The 25,668-nt window shown below is 36.1% G+C and overlaps 1 protein-coding gene across 1 annotated transcript in view; it reads right to left on the reverse strand.

The window, feature by feature from the left end:
* MANBA (mannosidase beta) overlaps positions 1 to 25,668 on the reverse strand; it is a 77,622-nt gene that overhangs the window by 4,887 nt on the left and 47,067 nt on the right. Inside the window, exons 11-14 of the mRNA XM_033106535.1 lie at positions 23,892 to 24,059; positions 18,238 to 18,456; positions 12,405 to 12,569; positions 1,349 to 1,493 (exon numbers count right to left, since the gene is read on the reverse strand). Of these exons, the coding sequence (XP_032962426.1) occupies positions 1,349 to 1,493; positions 12,405 to 12,569; positions 18,238 to 18,456; positions 23,892 to 24,059 (697 nt within the window). The remainder of the gene's footprint in view (positions 1 to 1,348; positions 1,494 to 12,404; positions 12,570 to 18,237; positions 18,457 to 23,891; positions 24,060 to 25,668) is intronic.

Raw genomic sequence — 25,668 nt, forward strand, 5'->3', positions numbered from 1 at the left:
ATCCCTTTACACTATCACCATTTCAGATGGTAAGAGGTGACACATACTTCCCCCAACCTTCCTGCACACACTATAAGCACCAGATTTATTGGGCCAATGAAGCAGAATTAAACAGAGGCTGTGAGGCTTCCCAGAGCAGGAGCAGATACAGCATAACTTGTCACAGCTTCGCCCCGGGACCTATTGTGTCTAACAGGTACAAGGAGACGGTGACCCTCCCACGGAGGCATTGTCTTGCTAGAGTTTAGAAGACAGACAAATTTTTGCTCTCCCATCAGACTCTTCTCCTTCAAGTAATCTGCATATAGTCATTAAAGGGACGATTTACAAAAATTGGGCTCTCCCGTTTCTTGAACCAAACTCAGCCTCAGAAGTCCACAGCCTTGTCCGCCCGCAGACAGAAACCAGGGTCAGCCTCCAAGTCTCTCTGCATAACATCTCGTTGTCCAGTGTTACATGTTCCAGAAGGCTATTTCCCCACAGCCTGCCCCCGATTCTCATTCAATACCCTTTTATCTGGTTGGTGTTGCTAGAGTTTGGCCAGAGAAACTTGATCAAAAATCCAACTCCCCTCAAGAGAGGACCTGGCACTCATCAAAGCCTGTGGTGAGGGGACTTGGGATTTGCAGCCACAGCGAGTTGAAGAGTCTCACCCAGCAACATGACCTTTTCACTGTTATGGCCTTGCCTCATTTTTGACCCAAAACTTTTGCTTTATATTATGAACGGAACTTTGTTTCAAACTACCAGTGGTGAAGGTCAAAGATTCACTATTACTCCTTAATGTTTTTAAGTTCCCAAAATAGAATAGTTTACACCGCTAGTGCCCTGCCAGTCTTTTCATGTGTTGCTAACTGAACTGGTTCCGCTGAGAACCTTTCCTACTTGGATTTCTGACTCTACTACCTTTCCCCCAAGAGATAAAGAGGGCAAAATACAGATGACCTCACGGACTTAAAGGGGAGTCAGAGAAAGTGACATGTTACGGGGCCAAACTTCCACATGGTTGAACTCTCCTAAACAGAAGGGAAACTTAAGTAAATGCTCCTCTGGCCCTGGAATGTCCTCTGGATTACATTTAAATTGAAGCAGTAATTGTAAGACACATGGCGGAGGTCTCCGTGCATGAATCTATCCCCTTCATTGGCCTGCTTCTAGGACTTTGCACAGCACAGAACTCGTAACGAGGCTGCCTCCATGGCTCCTGGAAAGACTATGATGGTGGGTTGGGGGGGGCGGTTCACAGAGCAGCTGCTGGAGAACCTCCTCTCCTGGCCTGTGTTTTCTCAGTGCCTCTCCCCACAGGTACTGCTTTCTGTCCCACACACAAAGACGCTGAAACACTTACCAAGAGAGGCCCAGGAAGGAGCCTGCCAGATGTCATTCAACTGCCAATACAGTGCCCCCATGGTGTGCCCTTCTCCGTTCACTATCTCGCTGCGACTGCGGCGGTAGAATTCAGTTTCTGTTTTGACACACTGGGCTTGCATCACCTGATTCCGGGGAAACCATTATAACACAGGTGTTATTGTTTGATGTAGACTGTCCAAATCTGAGAAAATTACAGGCTTCAGGTTTGTTGGCTTTTTTTTTTTTAAGCAAACTGGATAAATTAGGGAATTTGATTAGCATTGTATGTGCCATTATTATACAGATGTGGAAGTCACCCCTTAGTATGAGAGAAGCTGTTTTGCTCTGTAAGAGCTGGTTTGCTCTGGGGGCTTGCTGTTTGGTATATTATAACAATGGGTGATCAAGGAAACAGGACGGTGCAAAAGGTTCTTTGCTAATGATTAGCGTGGGCAATGATGAAAAATGCAGACTATTATTCTGGAGCAAATGCTGTATGTAGTCAAACAAATATAAGTTTTTTGCTGTGATGGGCTTTACTAACACGTGCAGAGCTGGTGTTGTAAAAAGTTTTAGTAGAAACAAATTCTATAGGCAACATAACTTCATTATGAGTCTGATACTGTCCAATCCCTAACTCCTTTTTTCTAGTCAAGCAATTGTTTTTATATCACGACTTTTGATCATGTCAAATTTCTTATGAGTGCAGTTCCTCATTATAGCAGAAGAGATAGCGAATTGCAGCAATGAGACAAGTGAATTTAGTTCTTGTTTAAGTGGCACTAAAGAATGTCATGCACGAGCCTTAGTAACTGTCATCATTACTGAAAACCCAGTCTCTTTCATTGCTGCTGTTACTGACACTGCGTATCACACACTCTTCGCCTGGAGTTATCGTTAGGAGAGGCTGGTGAAGGACAGATCGTTAGAAGTCACCTGGAGAAACGGTCAGAGCCGCAAGGATTCCTCAGACAAAAGGATAGCCTTGGGGTAGGACCTGGATTTTCACAGAAAAAGAAAAAGAAGGAAGCATGTAATGGCCACTCGAAAACAAGGCCCAGATGCCCTCCTATAAAGCTGTGGAGGCTAAAGCGAGAAGAAAGCATGGTCGGTCAACAAATACTTAATCAGCACCTATAGAATGTGGTACGTGCTGGAGATGGGAAGCTCCTCTCTCAGCAAAACAGATACAGCCCACCTGCGTGGAACTTATTGGCTTTAAGATAGGTCTTAATCAAAGAATCACACAAATCAATATACACTTTAAACAGGAGTAAGTGCTAAGAAGGGGAGGAATGCAATGTGAGGAGTTTGGACAGTAGGGAAATGGGCCTAGCTGAGGGGTGAGGACTGGCCTCAAAGAAGAGGAAAGAGGAAAAGAGAGAGGACAGAACCTTCCCACCAGCCAGAGAAGAAAACACGTGAGGAGAGGATGCGCAGGTGAAGAACTGCAAGAAGGCCAAGGTGGTGGGAGCCCGAGCGCTGGGAGTGATGGGAGAGAGGCTGGTGAGATGGCAGGGGCAGACCTGGGCAGGTTTTGGTGTACAACCTAAAGGCAACTGGAAGTCACAGAAAGCTTTCATGCTAAAGGGTGAAGTGACCAGATTTGCATTTCCAAAAGACAACTCTGACTACCAAAAGGAGAACGGATGGCAGGGGGCCAGCATGGATGCAAGCGAGACAGTTATTAAAATCTTCCAAGCAAAAGATAATGTTAGCGGTGAGCAGATAAAGAAATGCCTTCTCATTCAGGAACCAAAGCACTGGGGCCACAGCAGTGACACAGGCAAACATGCTCTAAAGAAAGTAAGTATGTCACAAACTGAGCGGCATCGGTGCCAACTCAAAATGACCACAGGATGCAGTCAGAATATGCTAGCTTTCTGTCGTTCACCATTAAATATGCTCCATTTTGCCACAATTCCCAATAGTCTTACTCTAAATTACCTGCCTGTTCCCTACAAACATTTGAGTTTTCAGTCTCCAAACTATTCCAATTTTCAGAAGTACCTACAAGATATATTTATTTCTGTATTATCTATTCCAGCAAGTTCCTCGTTATAATTTACCCTTTCTGGCTTAATCAGTAAATAGTAATAATCCTTTAAATTTTTTAAATGTAAACATCTTTTAAATGCAAGCAGAACTCCTACCGCTTGGTAGCAATGAAAGGAAGAGAGCGCTACACAAGCTCTAACTGGTAGTCTGTCATACTTGAACTCAGTGCGGGGGATAACGGAGCCGCCTGAATGCTCTGGGCTCCACAGGGTGCGGTACACTCCACGACAGGTGGCACCAGGCCAGTAACACGCATCCGAGTTTACCCAAACCAGTGGGTGCTCGTCAGGGCTGATGAATGACATGTTTGGTCATAAAAATGCAGAAGGCCACTGCCCTCTAACCTTCTCAAAGGGACGTTGTGCAGTCTTTGCTCTCTGGAATATCTCTGGAACTGCCTCTTTCCCTTTAAAAAATTGTACCTATTTTTTCACATAATTATACGCTTATGCAGACTTTCCTAAAAAGGGGAGTCTTTACATATTAAAAGGATAAATGCTTAGTCATTTCCAAGGTTACTCAGTCCCACTGTTAGCAGACAAATCTTATTTTAGTTTCAAAAAAATATGCCTATATTCAGCCGCCTGCCTGATTACACTTATGAATCAGTCTCCTTGGAGAAACAGATGGTATGGTAAAAAAGAAATTGGACCAGAACACCGAGACCTAAGGTTCCAATTCCATCTTTGCCACTGTGATGGAGGTTGCTAGCGATCTACAAAAACCCATCATCCCTTTCCTCCAGCGACAGAGGTGTAGCTGGGCTGCACGTTCTAGAATCACACTCCCTTGGAACTAGGGTAAGTTCTCCTGACAGATGTGATTTATATTCTTTATTCACTTAAAGCTATCCTGTGACTAAGAATCTTCCAATAAAGCCATTTTTTAAAAGGAGATATAATTCACACCATACAAGTCACCCTTTTAGAGTTTACAGTTCACTGGTTTTTAGTATAGATACAGGTTGTACATTACCTAATTCCAGAATATTTTCATCACCCTAAAAGAAACACTGTATCGATTAACAGTCACTCGTCACTCTCCCCTTTCCTCTGCTTCTGGAAACCTCTAATCTACTTTCTGTCTCTATAGATACGCCTATTCTGGACATTTCATGCGAGTGGAATGATGCAATATGTTTCCTTTTAGGACTAGCTTCCTTCACTTACTATAATGTTTTTAAGGTTCATCCATGGTGTGGCATGTATCAGTATTTCATGCCTTTTATTGTTGAATATTTCATTGTATAGACACACCACATTTTGTTTATTCATTCATCAGTTGACAAATGTTCAGACAGTTTCAAGTTTTTGGATATTATAAAAAATGCTGCTATGAACTTCTGTGCACAAGTTTTTGGGTCAACGTGTTTTCCACTTTTTTGATATATAGCTAAGAGTAGAATTTCTGGGTCCTATGGTAACTCTGTATCAGTGTTAACTAAAACTAAAAAACATTTCCACAGCAGTTGTACCATGGATATTCCCACCAGCAACATATGAGGGTTCCAATTTCTCTACATCCTTACTGTGATAGTTAACTTTATTTGTGATCTTGACTGGGTTCAGGGATGCCCAAATTGCTGGTAAAACATTATTTCTAAGTGTATCTATGAGGACGTTTCTGATGATTTGGTACACTGCATAAAGATCTGTCCTCACCAGTGTAGGTGGGTGTCATCCAACACGTTGAGGGCCTGAATAGAACAGAAAGGCAAAGGAAGGAGGAATTCTCTCTTCTTGCATTGGAACGTCCTTCTTCTGCCCTTGGACATTGGACTTCCTGGTTCTCAGGCCTTCAGATGACAGTACGTACACCAGCAGCCCCCTCAGTTCTCAGGCCTTCGGATTCAAACTGAATTATACCACCAGCTTTCCTTGTTTGCCATCTTGTAGGTGGCAGAACTTGGCTTCCACAACCACGTGAGCCAATTCTTACAATGAGCCTCTCTCTCTGTCTCTCGATGATAGACAGATATATATAGATATATAGATATAGATGATATAGATATAGATATAGGTATAGGTGTAGATATAGATATATAGATATATAGATTTACAATACTTATTTTCTTTTTAATTCTAGATAGCCCGCTGGGTGTGAATGGTATCTCACTAGGGGTTTGATTTGCATTTCCTTAGTGACTAATGTGACGAATGACATTGAGTATCTTTTCATATACTTATTGGTAATTTTCTGTAGAGAAATGACTATTCAAATCTTTCACCCAAGTTTAATTGGGTTGTCTTTTTTATTATTGAGTTGTAAGAGTTTTCTTTATATGTTCTGGACATTATATTCTTATTAGATATAAGATTTGCAGTTTCCCACCCCATTCTGTGGATTATATTTTCACATTTGTGATAGTGTCCTTAGACATACAAAAGTTTTTATTTTTGATGGAGTCCAATTTATCTATTTTTTACTTTGGATGCTTGTGCTTTAGGTGTCATATGTATGTAAGAAACTGTTGCCTAATCAAAATTTACAAAGATATACACCCATGTTTTCTTCTAAGGGTTTTATACTTTTAGCTCTTATATGTAGATCTTTGATCAATTTTAACTTTTGTAAATGGTATGAGGTTGGGGTCCAAATTAATTCTTTTACATGCAGTTATCCAGTTGTTTGAGCACTATTTGTTCAAAATACTATTCTTGCTCCATTTTATTGTACTGGCACCCTTATAGAAAATCAATTGACCAAAGATGTATGTGTTTATTTCTGGACTGTCAATTCTATTCAATCAATCTATATGTCTGGCCTTATGTCGGTACCAAACTATATTGATTACTGTAGGTTTGTAGTAAGTTTTGAAAGAAGGAAGTGTGAGAATAAATTTGTTCTTCTTTTTCAAGATTCTTTTGACTACACTGGGTACCTTGCATTCCCATGTGAATTTTAGGATCACTTTGCCCATTTCTCCAAAAACGGTAGTAAGAATTTTTATAGGGATTGTATTGAATCTGTAGATCAATTTGGGGAGTATTGCCATCTTAACAATATTAAGTCTTCCAATCCATGACCATAGACGTCTTTCCATTTCTTTAATTTCTTTCAACAATGTTTTGTAGTTTTCAGTGTGCCGGTCTTTCATCTCTTTGGTTAAATATATTCCAAAGTATTTCATTCTTTTTGACACTAATGTAAATGGTATTGTTTACTTAATTTCACTTTCAAATTTTTCATTGGTTTAAAATACAACTGATATTTGTATATTGACGTTATATCCTGCAAAGTTGCTGAATTAATTTATTAGCTCTAATAGGCTTATAGGTGGATTTTTTTTATGGTTTTCTATATATGAGATCATGTCATCTGCAGATATAGTTTTCCTTCTTCCTTTCTAATTAGGATGTCTTTTATTTCATTTCCTTGCCTAACTGTCCTGGCTATAATCTCCAGTACAGTGTTGAAGTGTTGAATAGAAATAGCAAGAACAGGCATCTTTGTCTTGTTCCTGATCTTAAGGAGAAAGCTTTCTGTCTTTCACCATTAAATGTGAGATTAGCTATGGGTTCTTCAAAGATGCATTGTTATATCAGGTTGAGGAAGCTCCCTTCTACTCCTACTTTGTTGAATGGCTTTCTTGTTGTTGTTTTGTCATGAAAGGGTGTTGGATTTTGTATAATGCTTTTTCTTCATCTATTGAGATGATCATATAGTTGTTTTTCTTTTTATTTTATTAATATGGTATATTACATTGATTGACTTTCACATGTTGAACCATTCCTGAGGTCAATCCCAGTAGATTATGGTGTATAAACTTTTTTATATGCTGCTGGGTTTGGATTGCTAGTATTTTGTTGAAGCTTTTTTTTCTGTCTATTCATAAGGGATAGTGATCTATAGTTTGCTTTTCTTGATATGTCTTTGTCTGGTTTTGGTATCAGAATAATAAAGGCTTTAAAAGAGAGTTAGGAAGTGGTTTCTTCTCTATTTTTTGGAAGTGCTTGTGAAGGATTTGTGTTAATTTTTCTTTAAATGTTTTTGTTTAGAATTCACTAGAGAAGCCATCTTTGTAGAGGGAAGCTTTTTTATTACTAACTCAATCTCTTTAGTTATTATAGGTTTACTCAGATCTATTTCTTCTTCAGTCAGTTTTCATAGTTTGTGTCTTTCTAGGAATTTGTCCATTTTGTGTAGGTTCTATGATTTATTGTCATACAATTATTTATAGTATTCCCTTATCGCCCTTTTTATTTCTGTAAGGTTAATAGTAATGTTCCCTTTTTCATTGCTGATATAGTAATTTGTGTCTTCTCTCTTTTTTTTCTTGGCCAGTATAGATGAAGTTTTTTCAATCTTGCTGATCTTTTCAAAGAACTCACTTTTGGTTTTGTTGATTTTCTCTACTGTTCCAATAAGGCCTTTTTTTAATGTGTCAAATATCTGATGTCTGCTTTACTCAACTGCTGAAAATTGACATTATAATTCAACTAAACACCTCGACAGTTATAGAATTCCTCTTATTACAGTTATGAGGGGATATAATATTATAGTTTAAAAAGCAGAAACTTGTTCCATTCATTGCCCTGAGAACTTCGGCAAAATAATTAGTCTTTCTGAGCCTCTGTTTCCTCACATATAAAATGCGAATAACAACACAGATATCGGCAAATGTTGCTAGAATTACATAAGGTATACAAAACCCCTCCTGGCCCAGGGCAAGCATTTAGTAGACACCCAAAGAATGCTGATTGTCTACCTGACTGTTAAATTCCACGATGCATATAAATATTCCCCTCCTTTACTCACCCTATACCCATCTTAAAAGCTCAGCACAGCCTGGATCTTCTGTCATGTCTCAGTGCTGCTGACCAAACAAATAACTGTTCCAGGGTAGCAGGTGTCGTCAACACCTGGGCCTGTAGCACAGCCTGCCTTTTTTCCCTTAGTTCTCATAATCAAATTACTTGCAACATGGGGAAACAAAATGGATCTCTAAAGAATATGAATCTCGAAGGGACATAGCCAAGCATCCAGCCCTCATAACATGCTCAATAAACATGTGAAGAATAAATGAAAGCACTAGAGGGGGCTGTAAGCTAAGGGGTTAGTAAAGACTTTCCTTAGCCCAGCTTCCTCTCTAAGTGACTAGAAAGAGGCCATGCTGGTAGAATACGTCACTTAAAGGTTAGTTTAGATGTGTCAGTTAGTTTATTGAGTCAGTCCTCAGCTAAGCAATGAGGTATGTGTGACACAGCTTAAGAGGGTGTGACTGGGAATGTAGGCTGTGTAGAATACAACACAACAGGGTAACGTAAGAGAATGAAAGGTGAGGCAAGATTATTTTGGAAAATTGGAAGAATTAAAGAGATGAGAGTCTACAGGGATATCTTTGCAGTTATAAGATCAAGTAGGGAATGATCTAAGTGTGAAGAAACTTACTGTACAGATTTCTCAGCCAAAGTTTTTCTAGAAGTTGCAAAAAAAAAAATTGCTTAATAGGATATCTTGAAAAATGACACACAGGCAAGTACCCTGCTCTTCAGAAGAGTTTGACAGACTATGAGAAAAAGAATATTCACTGTTTGTATTTCAGTCAAGAAAATCCAATACCAAAACCAAAAAAAAAGAATCCTAATTCTGATTTCTTTCATCTCAGATCCCTTCTACTATGTCAGAAAGTTCCAAGGTAGAACCAACAGGACTAGTGACAGGACACTAGTGCTCAATTATCAGACAAAAACCATCACCAACAAAAACCGTCAACAGATAATTCTACTTGTCTACCCAGTTCTTAACTATGTACCTCTAATGTTAATGAGTTCAGAATGAACAATTATATCTATCAGTTCTCTGAGTGTGGTTTTGAGAAAATAGAATAAAGTAACAGTCATAAAATGAACAGCTGGGAGGAGGAAGCCAGCATGAAAAACAACAGCTGAAAAGGTTCACAGCAACACACACACACACACACACACACACACACACACACACGTACAAATAAGGATCACCCAGTTTCATATATAAAAATTGAGACACTTTTATAGAATATTGGCTGTGAAAAGCTAATAAGGATTAACTGCAACACTTTAAAAGGGACAGATACGAACATTATCTTTAAACTTGGGTTCTATGAAGTAAGTTCATAAATTACATATCACGCTGGCAAAACTTCCCTAACTGATAAGATTATGGTTGGAACATTGCAATTCTCTTTACCAGCTTCTCACCTTCTAAAAAAGAGATCTTTTGGCTTACAGTTTTCTGTTTCAGCTTCCATCTGGGGCTTTGTGTTTTCATACAGGAGAAAAGTGATGAGCGTGAGCGTGAATTTGGATAAAAATTGGTATATCTTTAGGTGCTAAGGTGCAAAAATGTAAATATGATCATGTGTAACAAAAACTTGTGATCGACGTCAGACCAACTCACATGACTGTGATTAGGTTCTTCCCTTCTCTCTCAGAACAGGCATGGCAAAAACATCAGATAACTTAGCGGTGACTTTAATATAGTCTTATGTAGTTTACAAGCTCATGAATTAAAATAGGCAAATAAAAAAAAAGAAAAATGGAAACTTTAAGATGAAAATATTATCCAAACTTCAGTTCCATAGTTTCTTAAAAAGTTAAAGTTCCCACATAACTCAGCAATTTCACTCACCTATTTCTACCTAAGAGAAATGAAAATATATGCACAAAGATTTGTATGCAAGTATTCATCGCAGTATTATTCATAACAATCAAAAACTAGAAATATTCCAAATGTCCATCAACTGGTGACTAGATAAATAAGAAATGGTAAATCCTTACAAGAGAATAGTAATAAGGAAGAAAGAGGAATGAAGCATAGATATATGCTATAACATAGAAGAACTTCAAAACCATTATGTTCAGTGAAAAAAGCCAAATGCAAAAGATCAAGTATTATATGATTCTAGTTATGAAATATTCAGAAAAGTAAAATTTATAGAGACAGAAAGCAGATTAATGTTTGCCTGGGGCCGAAAGTGAGAAAGGAAAGTGAGTGCAAATGGGCACAAGAATCTTTTTGTGGTGTCAGAAATGCTCTAAAATTGGATTATGGTGATGGTTACAAGACTTAGTAAATACAGTAAAAATCACTTAATTGTACACTTAAAATGAATGAATTTTATAGCATGTCAATTATATCTTAATAGAGATGTTTTAAAAAATTGTCCATTAAGGTGATCATGTAACATGCACAGATCTTAAGTGTACAACTCAGTGACTTTTAACATATGTATACACCCATGTAACCAGCACACAGATCAAGATATGAAACTTTGTTAGCTCCCCAGGAAGATTTCTTGTACCCTTTCCTAATCATAATTCACCATCCCTCTCCACAAGGGTGGTTACCACTAATTTTCTCTCTATCATCTTGATTCATTTTGTCTATATTGAAACTTCAGTGTTTCTTTTGCTCAACATAATGTCTGTGAGATTCATCCAAGTTGATGCTATAAGTAGTTCATTCTTTTTTATTGCTGTGGAGTATTCATTGTATAAATATACCACAATTTGTTTATAAAGTCTTCTTTTAAAGAACAGTTAGGGTGTTTCCAGTTGGGGGCTGTTATTATGAATAAAGCTGCCATGAACATTCTTTTAGATGTCTGTTGACATATGCACTCATATTTGTTGGGTACATAGCTAGGAGTAGAAATACTGATTCAAAGAGTAAGCAAATGTTTAGCTTGGGGAGAAACTGCCATAAAATTTTCCAAAGTGGTTAAACAAATTTCCACTCCTACTAGTAATGTCTGATACTTTCAGCTGTCCTACCTCCTCACCAACAGTTGGTAATGTCAATCTTTTTCATTTTAGCCACTGTGCTAAAATTACTTTGTGTGTAGAGGTATCCTGGCATGGCTTTAATTTGCATTTCCTTGATTAAGAATGAAACTGAACGCATTTTTATATACTTACTGGACATTTGGATTTCTTCTTCAGTGAAGTGCCTGTTCTAGGTTTTTGTCCATTTTTAATAGGTTATCTGTCTTTTTCTTATTGCTTTATAAAAATTCTTTATTCTGTATATAAATCTTTTGTCAGATATATGTATTACAAATACTGTTCCCCAATCTGTGGCTTGCCTTTTCTCTCTCTAAATGGTGCCATTGATATACAAAAGTCCATAATATTAATGAAGTCCAATTTATTATTATTTTCTATCATAGTTAGAGTTTTTTATGTCCTGTTTAAGAAATGTTTGCCTATGCCAAGGTAATGAAAATATTCTCCTATGGTTTCTCCTAGAAGCTTTATAGCATTTCCTTTCACAGTTGAAACTTCATTCACTGATCAAGTTAACTTTTGTATATGGACTTGGAGTCACAGTTCACTTATTTTCCCATAAAGAAACCCACTTGATACAGCACTGTTCATTGATAAGCCCACTCTTTCCACAGGACTGCAGTGGCATCGTGGCCACAAGTTAGGTGACTATATTACACATGAGTCTGTTTCTGGACTCTGTTGTGTTCCATTATTCCACTTTATCCTTGGGAAATGCTACTGTCTTAATTACTGGACTATGAGAGTAATCTTGAGCGAGGGAACTTTTTTTTTTAAATTCAAGTTTATTGGGGTGACAATTGTTAGTAAAGTTACATAGATTTCAGGTGTACAATTCTGTGATACATCATCTATATCTCACATTGTGTGTTCACCACCCAGAGTCAGTTCTCTCTCCATCACCATATATTAGACCCCGTTAACCCTCTTCTAGAGTCCACCACCCCCTTACCCTGTGGTAACCCCTAAACTATTGTCTACGTTTATGAGTTTTTGTTGAGTTAGGGAACATTTTAATGTACAATTTGTTGTAGAATTTTGTGAGCAGTTCTTGTAAGAGAAACAAATGCCAAAAATGCCAAAATTGAACTCTTTAAAGTCTTATATGTCATCATACATCTATTTTGAAGAAGATAAATTCCTTAATCAGTAAAATCAAAACCAAATAGCTTTCATCACATAAGGTTTACAAGCAGGAGCCTGTTGAACTCCAGAACGAAAATGCCTTACCTGAGTAAGGTAAATGGTATCTTTGAAAGCGCGTAATGGATCTGTGCTTTGCGGGAGTTTGAAATGAAGTCCAGCCTGAAGAAGCATTTGATCGTTACCATTTTCATGATGTTGTCGATGAAGTGAAAATCTGCTTTTGTAAAACCAGTCCTCTTTGGTTGAAACCTTTTGAAAAAGAATAAGAGGCACAAATGGAGAACTTAGGAGTAAAACTACGTTTCTACACATTTCTGACAAACTTGAAAAGTATTCTACACACTGGAAAATAGCTCAAGGTTTGTTCTGAGACTCTAACTTCACAGATGTTTTTGCCATCATATTTGTTATTGGTGAAAGACAAGCCTTTGGCAAAATTGAATCACAAAACCAGGATTTGGCAACTGTATTCTCCCTTATTCAAACCTAAAAAGTTACATTTTGATATTTCCATCAAAAGTCTTGTCTTATTAAAATATTATTCTTTTTATAAACATTAGTTAAGTGTATTTTAAACATCATTTTGTCTACTTAAGTAAATAAATTTTAAAAACTGAATAACAGACTGAAATCAACAGTCTGTTAAAATTGTCAATTCTTTAACAGAAATAAAATATCACTATTAAGATAGTAAATAAATGCTTTCACACTTGCTCATTTGTTTCTCAGTGATTATTAACATATTTGATATACACATGTTTAATTTTGATATAATTGAAGACACAAACCAAACCATGATACTTTTTTTCTCCTAATAATAAATCTTTCTTGTTTAAACCAGGTACAATTTACAGGATCTTTCATTCCTTTGACAAGTTATAATCAGGTCAAATTAAAAAATAAACACCACACACATGTAGTAGTATGCTTTTTACAGAAAAAAAAAAGGCAATAATTCTGACTTCTAGGCCTAAGATTTAATGTACTATTGGCAGTTGAGCAACATATAGGACAACGGCTGTCTACAACTGAAAGCGTCAGAGTTTTAATCCAAGTTACACATAACCCACCCTCAAAAAACCTTAAAAATCAAAAAGCTTAATCCCTCTTCGTAAAATATGACTTATAATTCCCAGTAATGATGCTATGCACAGACCAATCACTTTAAAAGGGAAAATTATTCCTTAGAAATTTATTATACCAAATATAAGTAATGTACATCAGCCATATTTAATGTGGGAAGTTTTTCCAAGTTATATCTATTTTTTAAAACTGTTACCACAAGTATAGAGAACACTAAATACTATTATTTATTTAAAACAGAGGTATTAGTCTTTACAGTCTGTACACATCTGAGATGCATATACCTTTAACAATAATCTTCCTTTCTTTCTACGCATCCTCCTTTTTAAAGTCTGAAACACATCTGTGAACCTCTTCACCCTCGCTCTGATCAGTCATAATTTGAATGTACCCAGTAATCAGTTAACTTGATCTTCTGTTACTGGGACAATTTCTATCTTCTGATAGCTATGGTTTGGGAGTCTTATAAATTTCAGCTGTAACAATGTTACTGGAAGGAATTAGAAAGCTCCAGCTAAGGTTCTGATTGCTTTAAGAATATTAACTTATTTAATCCTTATAAAAACCATTTGAGTAGGCACTATTATTATCCTATTTTACAGATGAGAAAACCAGGCACAGAAAGGTTAAATAATTTTCTCAAGATCCAAAGCTAATTTGTGAAGTCTAACTCCAGCCTCTAGTTCTTTAAACCTAGATGCATCTGAAGAAAATAAAAGTATCATACAAATCATATGGCGAGAATGGCTCCATGAATAGTAACAATAGCTTGTAATTTCTGGTCTCTCACTATGAGTCAAGAATGGTGCTAAGTGCTTCAATCTATAAATTAACTTTATCTTTACACACAACCACATGCACACATGCATATCTGCATGGGTACACACACACACACACACACACACACACACACACACACTCACACACATTCCTAAAAGGCATTTACTACTATCAACCCCAGCTTACAGATAAGGACACTGAAATTCAAAAAGATTAAATAATTTGTCCCAGGCAATATAGCTAGGGTGAGGCAGTTCTAGGATTCAAATCTAGATCTGTTTATTCCAAAGCCCAAGCTTTTAATTACTGTGCAATATTGATAATTGCCTGTTGAAAATATGATTAGTTTAAAAAGAAGTAATGTATCCCAAACTAGAGAGAGACATTTTAATATTTTTGTTTAATATACAAGAAAAGCTCTAAATAAAAGAGCCAAATTTCCATGTAAAGTTATTCTTTTGGTTCCTTTTATTTTTCCAATTACTTATTCAAATCTTCAACTAAGCATTGTAGCTTGAAAAGAGGCAATGACTAAATAAAGGTTTTATAATCAACATAATAACTACTCTTCACCTTTCCCTATTTGAAAATATAGTGTTTAGTATCTTTGAACATCATCAGGCATTTCACAAAAACATGGTGACTTCATTATTTTCAGGAGGTGAATAGAAATGCTTATAGATTCAAGAAAAAGGTTTAGCAATTTCTAAAATGCATCTTTCTGAAATATAGTGAAAAGAAGGTTATCAGCTCTGGAGTCTGATAATAAGTTTGAATCCAGATATGTTACTTACTATCTAAGGACATAGATGGAACCCTCACTCTCTAGTGCCTTGGTTTCCTCCCGGTCCTTAGTCAAAGTGGAGAGAGAAGGATTGTTGGTAAATAAAACAATGGGTAACTGGAACAGATAATCTGCTCAGTAAATATTTTTGCTTCTTTCATTTTTTACTTCCCATTTTCAACACCTGTTTCTACCTGAGTCATGACACTGAACTCCATCCTCCTTCATTTTGAAATAACTGTATTGCCAAAAGATCAGAACTGCAATATAGGAATAATAAAAAGCGAAAGGTAAAACTAAGCTCATGACATTACTTATTAAAGTTAAAAAAATACAATATAACTTTGATGTAATTGAAGCAAATATAATTGTGTTCGGGTGGTGAAATTGAGGAAGATTTTGAAATTGTCTTAAAACTTTTTTGTGGTTACTTTACGCAAGAGATGGGGGAGGGAACAAGAACTACATGATCATTTCAGTAGATGAAGAAAAAGCATTTGACAAAATCCAACACCCTTTCATGATACAAACACTGAATAAACTAGTAACAAAACAGAACTTCCTCAACCTAATAAAGGGCATCTATGAGAAATCTATAGTTAACATCACATTAAATGGTAAAAGGCTGAAAGCTTTCTCCCTAAGAAAAGGAATGGGACAATATGTCTGTTCTCACCACTTCTACATTGTACTGGAAGTCCTAGCCAGAGCAATTAAGCAAGAAAAGTAAATAAAAGGCATCTAGATTGGAAAGGAAGAAATACAACTACCTCCATCTGCAGATGACATGCTCTTTTACATAGAAAACCCTTAAAAATTCACAAAACTATTAGAGCTAATAAATGAGTTATGTAAGGTTGCAGAATGTAAGTTCAATATACAAAAATCAATTATATCTTTAAATACTAGTAATGATCAATCTGAAAATAAAATTAAGAAAATAATTTCATTTACAATAGCACCAAAAAAAATAAAATGTTTAGAAATAAATTTAATGAAAAAAGTACAAGAATTGTACAGTAAAAACTACAAAATGGTGCTGAAAGAAATTAAAGACATCACAAGTTCATTGATCAGAGTACTTAATATTGTTAAGATGGCAATACCTTGCAAACTGATCTACAGATTCAACACAATCCCTATCAAAATCCCAGATGGCTTTTTTTTTGCAGAAACTGGCAAGTGATCCAGAAATTCATATGGAAATGCAAGGCATCCAGAACAGTCAAAACAATCTTGAAAAGAAGAACAAAGTTGGTGGACTCACACTTCCTGCTTTTAAAACTTACGAAAAGCTACAGTGTTCATGACAGTGTATACTGGCATAAAATAGACATACAGATCAATGGAACAGAATTGAGAATCTGGAAATAAATCTTAACATTTATGGTCAATTAATTTTTTACAAAGGGGTCAAGAGAATTCAATGGTGGAAAGAATGATGTTTTCAATAAATCGTGTTGGGACAATTGGCTATCCACATACAAAAGAATGAACCTGGACATCTACCTCACACCATACAGAATAATTAACTCAAAATAGATCACAGACCTAAATTTAAGAGCTAAAACTAGAATACTACACTGGAGTAAACTTTTGTGATCTAGGGAGGCAATGGTTTCTTAGATATAACACCAAAAACAGAGAGATAAAAGAGAAGATTGATAAGAAGGACTTTATCAAAATTAAAAATGTTTGTGCTTTCAATAATATCGTCAAGTAAAAAGAGAACCCACAAATTGGGGGAAATATTTGCAAATCATATATCTGATAAAGAGCATATCCAGACTATACATAATCTTACCACTCAATAATAAAAAGACTAATAACCCAACTAAAAAATGAGCAAAAGATTTGACTAGACATTTCTCTAAGGAAGATATACAAGTGGTCAATAAGCACATGAAAGCATGCTCAACATGATTAGCCACCAAAGAAATGCAAATTTCCTGTAAATGTAAATGTCCAGGGAAATGTAAAAAATAACAAAAATGGGAAATAATAAGTGTTGGCAAGAATTTGGAGAAATTAGAACCTTCATCTATTGCTAATGGGAAAGTAACATGGTACAGCCACTATGGAAAACAGTTTGGTAGTTCCTTGAAATGTTAAACATAGAGTTATCATATGACTTAGCAATTCTACTCCTGAATATAAACTTAATAGAATTAAAAACATATATTCACACAAAAACAGATATACAAATGTTCACAGCAGCATTATTCATAACAGCCAAAAAGTGGGAATAACACATATGTACATCAAATGATGAATGGACAAACAAAATGTGGTATATCCATACAATGGAATATTATTCAGCAATAAAAAAAAGTGATATACTAATAGATGATACAACATGGATGAACCTTGAAACTATTATGCTGAATGAAAGAAGCCAAGCTCAAATGATCATGTGTTATGATTCCAATTATATGAAATGTGCAAAACAGGAAAATATATAGACATGCAAAGCAGATTAGTGGCATCTACATCTGGGGTGGGAGGGACAGAGAGAGTGGGAAGTAACTACCAATGGATACAGAGTTTCTTTGGGGTAATGAAAATGTTTAAAATTAGATCATGTTGATGGCTGCACAACTCTGGGAATATACTGAAAACCATTAAACAGTACACATTAAACGAGTGTGTTGTATGGTCAGTGAATTATATCTCACTAAAGTTATTTTAAAAAGAACACACACAGCTCTAAAACTGAATCCGTCTATGAAATTGAATCTTCGAGAACAGAGAAAATGAAATGACATACTGAAAATCAAATATACCAACATGAAGAAAAAGGAGGAGGAAAAGGAAGAGAAAAGAAATGATATGAAATGATAACATTAGACAAAGATTTATTTTCACATTCATTTCTCTTACTGTAGCAAACTATTCAGTTCTGAATATCTGTAAATGATTTAAAACAAAAAAAAAGTTGCAGGATATACAGAAAGTAGCAAGTCAGAGTTATTTTCATTGTATGATAGTAGATCAGGCTTAAGGAACCACTGACTCCTATTTAATTTTTAAATGCTCCTGAAGGAACATATTTAAAAGCAATATAGAAAAGTTATAATATAATCTCCAAAATGATGACTACAAGAGTTTAGCTCCCCAAAGTTTAAAGAAAAAAAAAGTTCTCTTCTATCATCTTCTTCCTAAACTTTCATTTAAATAAGATTTCATTTGACTTTCTGAACCACTGTTGAGGAAATGACATATGCCAATACCCCACCATTCTAAATCACTGACTAATCAAAGATGGCTTACCTTTTCTAATGTACTGAAGGAAGGCCAGGACTGATATCCATATTCTGATGCAAATCGAGCTTTTGGGAAAATGGTCCAATCCCAGCAATCACTGATATAGTCATAAAAATGTATGTCACCAAACTTCGTGTTGTATGGATTGGCAGAGAGCCAGCCTTCTGCAATGGATTCAGCCCCATTTGTAGGACTAGATGTGATAAAAGGACGAGTCTTGTCTTCCTGAGTTCAGAAATAAAATGGTTTGAAGGATAATATTTTCACCCAGTAAAGTACAGATCACTTACTTCTTCAAAAATACTATCAAGTCACAGAAATGCCAAGTAGCTGGTAGAAAAATCATAGAACCACTTACCTTCTTCCATATTCAACAACCACCAGCACTTTTCTTCTATTTGCCAATCCTTCACATCCTTTCATAAAAATCCTTTCATTAAAAAAAACACTTAGCTTATTCCTCACAGCAGCTGTTCCTAATCTTTTTTGATCATGTCTTACTTAGACCTTACCGTCTACCATCACGAACAGTGCACAGTTTAGTGCAAAATATCTCAACTTTGACACTATTTACATTTTGGGCCTGAAAATTTTTTGTTTTATGTGTATATGTTGGGTGTTGAGGGGTGCCCTATGCATTCTAGGATGTTTAACAGCATTCCTGGCCCCTACCCACTAGATAACAATAGTGCCCCCCCCCAAAAAAATACATCAACAGACATTGCCAAATGTCTTCTTGTTCCCTGGGAACAAAATCACCTCCACTTGGGAAACACTGGTCTAGTGGTTAAAAATAGAGGCTACTGAGTTAGATGGACCTAAGTTTAAATCCCAAATCAGAAACTTTTTGTCTTTGGACAGGTCTAAGCCTCAGTAGCCTTATCTGTAAAATGGGGATAACAGTACCTCCTCCATAGGGCTACTGTAAATGGTAAGGAATTCTTGTGTGGAAGAGGTGGCTAAGTGTCCACCAAAATTCATGTCCCATTTCCATAATACAGAGCTGACCCAAAGAAGTGGCTTCCTAGCTTTTTTGCATCTGTATGGGGACAGGTACCCTCATTTTCAACCTCTTCCCCCATTTGCAGGTGAGGGCCTAGGAGATGGTAGAACTGGGAGACAGAAGAAGCCTAGGTCTCTGAAAGGAGGAGCTCTGCTTATCCATCAGGAGCAGCCATTTTGTAGTGTTTGTGAGTAAGAAAGAAACTTTTATTATGTAAACCACTGCAACTCATGGTTTATTTGTTAGAGCGGCTAGCATATAAGTACTTACTGTAGTGCCTAACACATGGGTAAAGCTCAAAATGCTTTAGGTATTATCTTATCAGTAAATAAACTCACTTCCTATTTCACTGAGAAGAAGCATTCATTTAGCAAGTATTTGCCAAGTGTTTATTGTGTCAGGCATTTTACCGCACTGTAAAAATACAGAGGGAGAAAACCTATGATGTTGTCAACTATTAACACATCAAATCTCTTTGGGGCACTGACTATGTACCAAACATGCAGTTCTTTCTATGTACTAGAGGTTAAGCACGGAACAAGACAGACATTCTGACTGACCTCTTAGCAGAGTAGATTGAAATCTAGTGGTGAAACCCGATGCTGAACAAGTGTGATAAGTGTGATGAATGTTTTGAAGGAAAAGCACAAGGCTCACTGGAAATATAAAACATTTATATAAGTAGAAGGCCAGTAATGCCTCCCTGGAAAATAGATTATCAGAAAATAATTTTCTCAACTTTTCTTCATTAGTCTCACTTTTTAGGGTATATATGCTACATCCATTTTTTTCTTGTTGCTCTTCTGTCGGAGAGAAAAAAAGTCTTTTATTTTCCTTTACCAGCCTTTCTGTCTCCTGGTCATCTGATTTTACTCTGGAATTATTATCCTCTACTCTTATTTACTCTGCCTTATTTCTTCAGCCTCTTCCTCAAACTCTTCCAAATAACAGAAGAGGAGAGAACACTTCCAAACTCATTATATGAGGCCATCATTACCCTGATGCTGAAACCAGAGAAGGACACCATAAAAAAGAAAATTACAATCCAATGTTTATGATAAACATAAATGCAAAAATCCTCAACAAAATATTAGCACACCAAATTCTAAACTACATTAAAAGGATCACACATCATTATCAATTGGGATTTATTTCAGGGATGCAAGGATGATTCAATATCCACAAATCAATTAATATGATATACCACATGAACGAAATGAAGGATAAAAATCATATGATGATGTCAAAAGATGCAGAGAAAGCACTTGACAAAATTCAACATCCATTTATGATAAAAATTCTCAACAAAGTAGGTATGGAGGGAATGTACCTCAACATAATAAAGGCCACATATGACAAGCCCACAACTAACATCATACTCAACAGTAAACAGCTCAAAGCTTTCCCTCTGATGTCAGAAACAAGACAAGGATGTCCACTCTCACTACTTTATTCAACATAGTATTGCAAGTCCTAGCCAGAGCAATTAGGTAAGAAAAAGAAATAAAACTGTTATAATTAATAAACAAATTCAGTCAAGTTGCAGGATACAAAATCAATATACAGGAACCTGTTGCATTCCTATAACTGAATAATGAACTATCAGAAAGAGAAATTAAGAAAACAATCCCATTTATAATTGTATCAAAAAGAATAAAACATGTAAGAATAAATTTAACCAAAGAGTTGAAAGACCTGTATACTAAAATCTGTAAGACATTGAAACAGACATTGAAGAAGACACAAATAAATGAAAAGATATTCCATACTCAAGGACTGGAAGAATTAATATTGTTAAAAGGACCATACTAGCCAAAGCAATCTACTGATTCAATTCAATCCCTACCAAAATTCCAATAGTATTTTTCACAAAAATAGAGTGAACAATACAAAAATTTGTATGGAACCACAAAAGACCCTGAATAACCAAAGCAATCTTGAGACAGAAGAACAAAGCTGGAGGCATCACACTCCCTGACTTCAAACTGTATTACAAAGCTATTGTATAGAGAACCCAGGAATAAACCCACACATGTATGTCAATTAATTTATGGCAAAGGAGCCAAGCCAAAAGGACAATCTCTTTACTAAATGGTCTTGGAAAAACTAGACAGCCATATGCAAAATAATGAAACTGGACTACTACCTTATACTACACACAAATATTAACTCAAAATGAATTAAAGGTAAGACCTGAAACCATAATACTCCTAAAAGAAAACATAGATGGTAAACTCCTTGACATCCTCTTGGCAATGATTTTTTGGATTTGACAACAAAAACAAAGGCAACAAAAGCAAAAATAAACAAATGGGACTGCATCAAACTAAAAAGCTTCTGCATAGCAAAGGAAACCATCAACAAAATGAAAAGGCCAGCTACTGAATGGGAGAAAATATTTGCAAATCCTATATCTGATAAGGGGTTAATATCTAAAGTACATAAAGAATTCATACAACTCAATAGCAAAATAACAAACAATCCGATTAAAAAATGGGCAGAGGACCTGACCAGACATTTTTCAAAAGACATGTCTCCAACATGTCACACTCCAACACACACACTCCAACAAGTAGATGAAAGGTGCTCAATGTCACTAATCATTAGTGAAATACAAATCAAAACTACAATGAGACATCACCTCACATATGTTAGAATGGTTATTATCAAAAAGACAAGAGATAATAAATGCTTGTCTTGTATTACCAAGGCAAGGATGTGGAGAAAAGGGAACACTTGTGCACTGTTGGTAGGAATGGAAGTTGGTGCAGCCACTATGGAAAACAGTATGCAGGTCCTCAAAAAATTAATAATAGAACTATCATATGATCCAGCAATCCCACTTTTGGGTATTTACCCAAAGAAAACAAAACACTAACTCAAAAAGATATATGCACTCCCACGTTCCTTACAGTATTATTTACAATAGCCAAGATATGGAATCAACCTAAATATCTATCAATGGATAAAGAAAATGTGATTATACACACACACACACACACACACTGGAATATTGTTCTGCCATAAAATAGAATAAAATCTTGCCATTTGTGACATGGATGGATCTTGAGGGCATTATGCTAAGTGAAATAAGTCAGAAAGAAAAAGGCAAATACCATATGCTTTCACTTACATGTGTAATCTTAAAACAAAATAAAACAAAACAAAAAAACAAGCACATAGATACAGAAAACAGTTTGGTGGTCACCAGAGGTGAGGGGTGGGAGGTAGATGGAATGGGTGAAGGGAGTAAAAGAAAAAAAGAGTCTCTAGTGCTCTCTTATGAAAAGAAAAAAGAAAAGAAAAATACCTACAGCACAGTTGAGTCATCTGTGTTTTTTCTCCTCCCTGTCTATGGGAATCTTCTGGTTGGTGTATTTGCTTCCACGGGTAGCTACAGACATCCACAATGGACACACAAGCAAATGAAAACACACACACACACACACACACACACACGCACACACATGCACATGCACACACACAATGCACACACGCACATGCACACACAGGAAAGGAAGTGACTTCCACACCCAAACATTCCTTGCACCGACAATCCTGGCGTCTCAACCTGCACAGCTGCTCCCAGCTAACATACTCTAAATGAAAACATGTCTACTTACACTGAAACTTAAATTCTAGATGAAATGCTATGTTCCTAAAAAACATAAATATCCATAGTTCCAAGAAGTTGTAAACCCAAATTTGACAATAAATATAGGAGAAATTAAATACATGGGGTGGGGGTGGGGGAATGTATGTCCATCAAAAAGGCACTGGGCCCAGAGTGTTTTATGGGTAAATTTGTCTCAATAAGATCAATACTCTCTATTTTATTTAAATTGTTCATAGACATTTTTTTTAAAAGCCTCCAAATTCATTCTCTGAGGTGAGCTCAAACACATACACACATACCAAATGATACAAGCTGGGTTCTCTAGGCCAAATCTGTCTTGCCAATACATACATTTAGAGGGTATTTTTTAAATTCTAAATATGTTATGAGCTCCAACATCCAATCTCCTATTACCACAGTCCCGTCTTCTCTCTTTGTGAGCCTCATCTACTCTACTTTACTCAATTTTTTAAAACAAATTTGGCTCTTCTAAGTATTTGAGTTTATAATTCTTACTATAGACCAATTTCCCTTATGAATATGAATTTTTTAATTCTAACTAAAATATTAACAAATCAAATCTAGTATTGAGTAAAAAAAGGAAAGTATTGTTAACTATATAAAGCTTATACAAGGACCAGGTTGTCATTAGCAAATTAATTCAAATAATTCACTATCTTAATATGTTAAAAAAAAGAAGAAGAAAAGGAAAAGAAGTGGCATATGAATCATCTAACGTAAATATTCTCAACCTTTGGGGATCCATGGATGGGCTCCAAAGTATCTGTGACAAGCTGCAATTATAAGCGCAATATTGATGTATGCGGGGTGAGTTCCACAGATACGTTAATTTTTAAAGAAATTCCCAACTCTTGAATCCTTTCACATGCTGCACCATTTCAATGGACTGCTCTGCATTAAAACGATATTGTTAAAGGTTGTCCTAAAAAGGGGCCATAAAAATATACTATATCAATATTCAAACTGATCCATCTCTACAAGAGGTTCTTAAATTCTACTGCATTAAAAACCATTACTTACGGCCAAGACGACCTTACGGATGTTCTTCACATACAATTTCACATAATCTTTGATGTAGGTACCCATGTGACTGAAGTCTATGTGATACCAATTCATCATCAGAGCTGCTTCATTTTCATTATTTCCACTCCATGTAATGATGGAGGGATGAGATTTCAGTCTCCTGACCTAAAATTTAAGAAAACACAAAATAATTTTCAAATGCTCAACATAAAAAACCTCAGAGCTATAGTTATTCATAAAATTATAGCCATTGAACTTCTGCACATAAATTCTTATGTGCCAGAAAACCCATTAGAAAATGGCTTTACTTGTGGGAATCCATTGCAAGAAATCTCTGAGATTCTCTTTATCTAGATTGTATAAACGCCAATAAGATAGGGCTCCTCTTCTCTGCTATATCAAAACTGAAGAAACTATAATCCTTTTCATTAAACAAGAAAAATAAATCAACCTTATCATTATCTGACTCGCCAGAACAAGGTTTTAAGAAATACAGAAGGCAGGCGACATTGCATTACATAACAGGGGTTAGTTTCAAAGAGCAAGTTGGAGTTTTGTGTCATGACACAAATGACGCAGAACAAACACTGCAGCTGAAAAAGGTGTCAAGTTTCCCATGCAGTCTCCATCAAGGTCAAAAACCATATGGATAACTGGAGAGGGTTTTACAAAGCACGTGAGCACCAGATACTCAAGGAATTAAAGACAATGTAGGGAATAGTCTAAAGGAAAAAAGATTAGGGCATCAAGGTGATGTCTCCTGAAATAACTATGAAAGCCACATCCTGAGAAATCAACTAAGGCTAAATAAGTAACTGAATATATCTAAACATAGAAGAAGAAATTAGAGAATCTATTGAAAACCCTGCTGGCCTTAAGAATTGAGGTCTGCAGGAAGTGGGCTCACTGTGGGCCAGGCGCTATATAAAGGTGAAGGATCCAGTTCTTCTGACACACTGGGAGACGTACCCCAGGAGAGAGGGCAATTAAATCTTTTTGAGGACAACAGGGTGAATCAACTGGTCAAGAGAAATTCTTTGGGAACATGTTTTAGCAATATAACCTCACTGGTGTTTACAACTAATCTTTCACTGTCATGGATGTTACAGTGATGGATCCTAGCTGATGTTCTCACTGTGGTCTCATTCAAGAGGGTAATTCCTACATGACACAGAGATGCATTAAGGATGGATTAAAGAGATACATCTCATTTTTTAAAATGAACAACTTGTGTTTTTCCAAACCATCCTTATAAACAGTATTTCCTTTATTTGCCTCTACATATGCCAAGGTAAGTGAGGGCTGCTACCAATGGTGACGGCGAAGTTTACGGTGCTGATAGAAACACAAATACAACACTGAAGAAGCAAAAAGCTTCAGTGACTCTGTGGCACCCTCCAAACTGACCTAGAATTTTATGGTAAGCTTTACTTTAAAATGTTAACAAATTCTGCATAAAAAGTTCTCCACTTTAATAATATATAGAAGAATTGAAGGCACATAGGTATCACATTTTAATTATTTGTATGAAAGAAAATTAAAAATAAAACTGAAATGTTTGCAACCTACATAATTATAATTATTCCTTTAAAAGTTATTCATTCATCCATCCATCTATCTACCTGATGAATAATTCAGCCAGGGAGTGGGGATATGGAGGGGACCAAACCCAAGCCTCGGGGAGATTGTAGTCTTGCAGGGACAACAAAACTTGAAAAAGAAGTTCAAAGTATGATGTGTGTTACAACGGCAAACAACCTCATCTAGACTTGCA

This window comes from Rhinolophus ferrumequinum, chromosome 5 (genome assembly GCF_004115265.2).
Source record: "Rhinolophus ferrumequinum isolate MPI-CBG mRhiFer1 chromosome 5, mRhiFer1_v1.p, whole genome shotgun sequence".
In the NCBI taxonomy this organism is placed as follows: domain Eukaryota; kingdom Metazoa; phylum Chordata; class Mammalia; order Chiroptera; family Rhinolophidae; genus Rhinolophus; species Rhinolophus ferrumequinum.